General features: G+C 39.6%; 1 protein-coding gene across 1 annotated transcript; it reads right to left on the reverse strand.

The window, feature by feature from the left end:
* Positions 1 to 5596: 5596 nt before the first annotated feature.
* Positions 5597 to 6871, reverse strand: LOC121387209 (alpha-1,6-mannosyl-glycoprotein 2-beta-N-acetylglucosaminyltransferase-like). The gene has a single exon (XM_041518234.1). The coding sequence runs from the start codon at positions 6869 to 6871 to the stop codon at positions 5597 to 5599; it is 1275 nt and encodes a 424-aa protein (XP_041374168.1).
* Between the last annotated feature and the right edge of the window lie 1062 nt (positions 6872 to 7933).

Genomic DNA, 7933 nt, shown 5'->3' on the forward strand with positions numbered 1-7933 from the left:
TTCCAGATATCTTTTAACTTTCATTGGTACCTCTATAATGGGCCTCGTTGCAGATGAATTTGACATGAGCAGATAGTATAACAGAACTATTTTAACTATTGTTGTTGTGATTGACTTGGCCCAGGTAGTAAACAGTGATTATGTTAAGATTTTAGAGGTGGTAAATCAATGTTGCATGTGTGTGTGTGTGTGTGTGTGTGTGTGTGTATTGCACCTGGCTAACAAAAGGAACAAGTCAGGAGTGGTAAAAAACATCAGTTCATATTTATTTACTGCAACAGATAAGCATCCAAAAACAACACAGCAAGATCAACATCGTTATCCGGTAGATCCACTCTGGTGTTCAAGTGAAGCTAAGCCACGAACAGTGTAATAGGAATGCAGGCACAATCATAATTTCATTTGGTTTAAATACTTTAAACTGCTTGTAAACAGTGTCAATCTCCATTCCAAATGTCAGGCCTAAATAGTTAACCATTTGTCATAAAGGTAATCTTTCTTTTTTTATTATTATTTTAGATGTCATGACTTTAACACCGAAGTGCAAAATGATAAACAAACGTTCCTTCGCGCTTTTATATACTTTTCATATCGCGTTACGTAATTTGGCTTAACGACACACCAGATTGGATCTATTACACAAAGAAAAATGCAAACTAACCTTATAAATAGCGTGGGACAGGTTCTGCCCCCAACGGGTCTAGAATCTACTATTATACAGCATTCATGTGCACTTTACTGCCCCAAAATCAAGTAAGTATTAGCTTAGTGTTGAAAATGGGCAAACTTACAAGCCAAAAATAAAAAGAATTGACTGCTCGGCCGAATATTTATATAACAGTCCAAAAATAAAGAAGAAGATCGGACTATTTAATAATATTTTAAAAAAGAAGTAATTTCGACATATAATTTTGAACGAAGGTCTAAATGTTTAAAGGCCAATCTATATGTCCACGTGAGTGGCCTCGTTAAGGCCGATAGGGTGTGGAGGTTGGCCTACAGCGAACCAATGAGCGGAGAACCGGCAAAGGCGGGGATGAAGTGCTTCCATCTCTGGTCGGCGATGATGGTTATGACACTCCGGTAGTCGTTGCCGAAAAGGGCCTTGACGATCCTGTGGATGGTGTGGCTATCCATCTCTCTAACCAGGACCACTTGTCGGTAGACTCCTTCTCGGCGCTGAGTTAGTACCAACCCTGTTTTGCCGGATGTAGATTTGATGGTGTATAGCTCGTAAGCGCTTCCATCAGGCAGTTGTTTTAGCTCTGGTTTCACTAGTCCGCCCATCAGTGATGCCGGATCCGAGGTGTCCCCCTGCACGAACTTCAGGAAGCCGGACCTGATTTTCCCGATCTGAACTTTCCAGACGGCTTCCGAGTCGGAGGGGGACGGTGCCGGTGTTGGAGGAGGCCGGGCCTTGTCAGGTTGGTCACTCGGCTGAGCGACAGCCTTCCTCTTTCCGACGGCGGCTGATCGAGCCGGTGGCTTGACGACTGGCAGTACCGAGGATACCGGCCAGTTCTGTCTGGACCGCGATGTTAAGTCTGTCCCTCTCGGTGGTCGACGGTTCCGGCGTAGCTGGTTTCCTCGACTCGAGCTGGGCTGGGGACGGCGTCGCAGAAGGGTTGAGCCGCCAGTTTTGCCCCCTTCCCTCCGTGCCGTTCCTGGCGCGCTTTTCCTCTTCCTCCATCTCCTCTTCTTCTGTACGATCGCGTCGCCGTACACCAAAGTCACGGAAGCCCGTGACCCGGTGTACGTGACGTGATACTCAAGTAGCTTCCCGTAACTCAGTAAGAGTCCCCCCAGGTGTGTGTGTGTGTGTGGGGGGGGGGGGGGGGGTTAACTTGAGAGTACATAGCGAGACGTCTGTCCTCATCGCAAGTTAGCTTGGAAGTCCAGTGATTTGAAAAGAAGTTGAAAACATTCGGGATTATGCCGAGGGTATACGAAATCATTCTGGTGAATTACGAAGTATGCCGAAAACTAATTTCAATATAAAATTTTATATAAAATTCGTTTTAAGACGAAAAAAAAACCCGCGATGATATAGCCATGAAATCTGTTTATACTAGTATACAATCCACTTTGATTACTGTACCCTTCCACCTTTTTTTTAATGTTGAAATAGACCAACAAGTTCGCCTATTACATAGATATTTCTAGATGAAATGTCACCTGGACATGGTAGACCAGTAGAGCTAATTTTAATCAGATTGCCAAAAGCCGTGCTATAAAAATAGACTACCAAGTCCTATCAAAATCACCAGTAAACTCGTACAGCATATCGAAGTAATTCTATACACATTATAAAGCAATAGCTATGCCATTTAACATCATTTTACAACGTTTTAAAGTTAACAGATCAAATTAGTTTTAACACGTGTTGTATTTTCGACCCCTGTGGCAACAACACCGGTGAAGTCAATATGGCGGATATCAATGAATTCGTCTGCGAATAGGCGCATAAACAGAAATATTTTAAACTCCAAAATAACATTAACTAAGTGTAATAACATAATTCTAAGCTATTTAGAGTACAGTGAAATCAGTACCAACATGTACAGAGTAACACGTACATCGAAATATCGTCTTATTAAGTTATTAAGTAAAATAAATTTACTTTCAGCTAAAGTGTCAAAATCAGCTCTTTGCCATTAACATGTTAATCACGTGATTTCGAACATTACTATGCATACTCATAATGATTAATGGACAAACTATTAGGGTCAATTACAACACACAAAACACACACACTCACACACACACACGCGCGCGCGCGCGCGCGCGCATATATATATATATATATATATATATATATATATATATATATATATATATATATATATATATATATATATGTATATATACATATATATATATATATATATATATATATATATATATACATGTATATACAGTGAAACCTCTGAAGACCGGACCCTCTGTAACAGGAATTCCATCAAAACCGGACATCTTACAGAGTCCCTTTTTAAAAAAGCCAGTACAGAACTTAACCTTTCTAAAGACCGGCCTCGGTGGCGTCGTGGCAGGCTATCGGTCTACAGGCTGGTAGGTACTGGGTTCGGATCCCAGTCGAGGCATGGGATTTTTAATCCAGATACCGACTCCAAACCCTGAGTGAGTGCTCCGCAAGGCTCAATGGGTAGGTGTAAACCACTTGCACCGACCAGTGATCCATAACTGGTTCAACAAAGGCCATGGTTTGTGCTATCCTGCCTGTGGGAAGCGCAAATAAAAGATCCCTTGCTGCTAATCGGAAGAGTAGCCCATGTAGTGGCGATAGCGGGTTTCCTCTTAGAATCTGTGTGATCCTTAACCATATGTCTGATGCCATATAACCGTAAATAAAATGTGTTGAGTGCGTCGTTAAATAAAACATTTCTTTCTTTCTTTCCTTTCTAAAGCGAATCCCTCTTAACACCGGACATTTATATTGGCCCAAAGGGTGTCCGGTTTAGAGGGGTTTCACTGTATATATATATATGAGCCGCGACATTGGAAAACCTACAAATTGGCAAAAAAAACAAGTGTTTTCTTTGTTTAGTAAATAACAGGTAATAATCTTAAAAAATTAAATCTCAAGTATTTGGGCTGCATCTTTAAAAACAAATCTACACAGATCCCATACATAAATATAATACGAATTAGTAAATTATAAATGGTTCCATAGGTGACAGATATGATATTTTGCACCCTTTGTTTTCAAATTCCTGTTACATTTCGTACCCCACCCTACTTTATTCAGATTCCTGTATCCACCACAGAGTATTTTCATATTTTGTTGGTGTCGTATTGTCGAACAATATCGTTTCATTATTTGGTTAGTACTTTCAAACTTTCAAACTTTATTTAGATTTCCCCTGCGCGTGCTGTAACCTCACCGTGGTGCAGGGGTGTAACATTCTCTTTGGGAATGGCCAATACAGCACAAATTGAAGTTTAGAGTAAAATTCGGTGTCCGTAAATTTCTGTGATATTTGTATTTGTATTTTTGCACAGTTCTTTACACTGTTTTTGTTTAAACCTTGAATTTTTATATTGATGTTGATCATCACTTTATTTATTTGCATTACCATAGTTTGACACCCAATAGCCGATGTATTTTTCGTGCTGGGGTGTCGTTAAACATTCATTCATTCATTCATTCATTCATTTATTTAGATTCACTCAGGCCGTCAAACGACAGCATATGAGGACATATTTTACAATAGTTATTTACAATGACACCAGTATTTACAGTAGGGGGCATGTTGTATCCTGGTACTTGGGGCGGACAAACGGTCGAATATACGGGTAGTTCTGTTTCTGTTGTGAGAAGTGTTATCGCTGCTCCGTTAAGCGACGCGGCCGACAGTTGCCCTGGGCGCAAAATTCTGGACTGGTGGAAGGAGCTCGGGGAGTGCTAACGGTCCACTGGTTAGAGTGCGCAATACTTGCCTTGCCCCGAGCGCTGACAACCCACGCTACGCCACTGACAAAAATGAAATGGGATGCAATGGCCTATTTTGTGCAATACCTTTTACTGAAAACGTTTTTTTTTTTGGGGGGGGGGGGGGGGGGGGGCGAGGGCAGGCTGGTTATTGCCCGAATTAAACGAAAACGCCCGAATCTGGATAACAATATTTATTCATATTACCATTACTACCAAACAGCTATATAGGGTTGCAAATGAATCACTGCGCATTTGTACATGGATAACGACTAATGTTGCAGGTGGAATGGAAATGAATGGTAAAAAGGTGTCCATGTTTCCCCAAACCCCCGCCGCCCCCTTTCTCTAACGTTTATGCACGTACCTTTTCTGTAACTGGTAACTCAATTAAACATTATGAGAATAACTTTACCAGATATCTAACACTTTAAAGGTGGCAAAATTAATGTGAATATAAAACTCAATAATATTAAGGTATTGTAAATCGTTTTAATATGCAGTGTCTCAGTAAATATATCATGGATTCTATTTCCTACTTGCTGTGATTTCTATTGTATTCTCAATATCTATTACTCTCTCTCTCTCTCTCTCTCTCTCTCTCTCTCTCTCTCTCTCTCTCTCTATATATATATATATATATATATATATATATATACATTCATACATACCTACCTACCTACGTACCAGACAGACAGACTGACAGATAGATAGATAGCTATATTAACATGACGGAATGTGGTTTTGGTATAGTTTTCTTCATAAACATTGCATAAAGGAAAACAAAAATCGCATTGCCGTAGGTCATAATAATAATCTCTTTTTTTTGGACCTGCGCTATTTGTCATGTGCCAGTCTATTTAAATGTTAACTCTATAATGAAGTAAAGGTTTAACCAGAAAACCCCCAGTTTTTGCCAAGTTGTAATCCAATATCAGAAGATGACGTATGTTTTGAGATCCAATAAAGGCTATTTCAGTTTTATTAAAAATATATAAATATTGAAAGTGTAGTGTTAAAATTGCTGTTGTTACGAAATAATCCTTACCTCACTATCCTAGACAGTTGTACTTAAGCATCGGTGAAACCTAATTCAATGTAAGGAAGAAAATCAAGTTAAATTTAATTTAATTAAAAATGTAATGATTAGCTAAACAACTTCTGGTGTATTTTATTCATTTCTTCTGTAGACATGGACTGGTTATTGAAAATCCTCAGACACATTTCATGATCTCTAATATCGGCCCACCCTCCATTATGAACAGCCGGATACGTTCTCAATGCAAAACTCTGATGGATATACACGTGTTCGGGAAAGAGATAGTTTCTGTTGCGACTTAATATACCTTGCACATTGTTCACAACATCAGCTGTTTTGCAATTACTGTTTTGATGAAAACCCTTGCAAATGCCTATATGGAATACTCTACTGCCTACAGGTTTTAAGATTTTAAAACCACCAGGAATGCATGTGGTTGTCACGTGCATTAGCGACCAGTCCCAGTTGTAGTCATCGAACAAGCAAAATAATTTCGCACATTTTTTAAAGAGCTTCCAGAAGTGTTTCTTGAAGGCCATTCCTCTCCCGATTCCTGTATACCAACGATCTTTCCTCGCGGCGCTTGACTTGTAATCATCGCGTGAATAGTCCGAGTATGCGCCCATGATATACATTTTATACTCTGGACACTGAATCCTAGCCTGCCGGTCCAGCTTTCTCATGTAGTCTATCGTATCCTCTGCCAAATAGTAATCTTCTTCTATTCGAAATATTAGTCCTTCGAAAGTTCTAAGCAAGGAACAGTTCTCGAAAATGAACTGAAGCTTCCACAAAAAGTGGTGTTTGGTCTGCGAGTACGGGGCTTCTCGGTAATGTCCGTAAAAGTCTTGATACTCAGCGTTGTTACACTTCCGTTTTCTTGCCTCGTCCTTTTGTATATTTCGCGGACAGTCGCTAGGGTCATTACCCGGAAATTGGCTGTTATATACCTGAATAGCATATGGGTAAAATATCTGCATATAGGGACAGAAATCTATCTTGGCTATGACATCGAAAACGTCCTGGGAGTAGAAATCATGGCTGAATATTACTAACGTTTCGTTGATATATCTCATTTTCCGAAAGGAGTCAATCAGCATCTGTAGCTGATCCGGGCGACTGTGGACCTGAACGAGAATAATAATGCTTTCAGCCGTCAGCCTCGGTGTGAAGCGTTGTGCATTGTGGATGAAACCTTGGTGGTTGAGAAGCTGTACATCCCGGCGAAACGTCTCCGCGTCTTTCCAGTCTGGAATAAAAGGACTTGCATTGCGATGTGTTGTAGATACATGAGAATCAAGTTTTACAGCATCAGATCCAGAGGATTCTATTTTAGCGGGTAGATATTCGTCAACCTGTGGGTTTCCACTATAACGAGTCATGTTCCGAAATGACAAACGTGTGCATAAACAGAACACAAGAAAAAGGAAGAGGATGATTCGTATCGTATTTTTGATTGAAATTCTCATCTTGTCGTAATGTACTTTGCTAATAAAGAGCTTTCGTTCTTTCTTTCTGTTTCTTTCTTTTCAGTGTGTGTGTAATATCGCAAGTTCAAGTTAAGTCAAATGACGTATTTTCAAACAACTGTTTAATTCTTGGTAATGTTTTTATTTTCAAAGGATTTCATATTTCGTGGTACATCCGTGAACATTTTATTTTGTCTCCTTTTGGCATCAAGTAATTTCGTGTTTCAGGAAAATGTCTTTCGATTTTTGTAATTCGTGGACATTCTATTCGCTGTGACTGTAACTCCATTTATAATGTTACATAATTTCATTTAAATCTGAAATAACAAAGAAAATATCAAAAATAATTGATCAGTTTCCAGACTTTTTAAAATATCCCACCCCCCTCTGTCTCTATCTGACCCCGCCCCTCTCTCTCTCTCTCTCTCTCTCTCTCTCTCTCTCTCTCTCTCTCTCTCTCTCTCTCTCTCTCTTTCTTTCTCTCTCTCTCGGCCCCCCCCCCCCCCCCCCGCTCTGTCTTCTAAGTGCCGAAGTAAGCAAAATTCCTCTTTCCAGGTGCGTGTACAGGGGATGGTGTGGGGGGATTGAGTCGAACAAGTATAATTTCTTTCGAAATAATGGAACCTCAAACTTATCAAAATTAAAATGTAAAATATATAGGAAATTCATAAATGTTAAAAACACAGTATAATATGTAAAACAAGTAACACAGAATACGTGAGTGAATGTAAATAGTGATTAGAAATAAACAAAACTACAAATGAGATTGTTAAACAAAACCCAAATGAATTCAAAATATAATTATTTCGTAGGCGGTATTCAGTGATAATCGTCAACCAGTGAGTACCGCCCCTGAGAGGAAGTTGGCCATCATTTATTGTGTATGCCTTTTTTTTTGCTGTGATGTAGCCTATTCATCATTCCATATGTGTGACGAAGACGGAATATGGCATTCGGAATCCCAAACAAATGCCC

The sequence above is a fragment of the Gigantopelta aegis genome, chromosome 13 (genome assembly GCF_016097555.1).
Source record: "Gigantopelta aegis isolate Gae_Host chromosome 13, Gae_host_genome, whole genome shotgun sequence".
NCBI classification, from domain to species: Eukaryota; Metazoa; Mollusca; class Gastropoda; order Neomphalida; family Peltospiridae; genus Gigantopelta; species Gigantopelta aegis.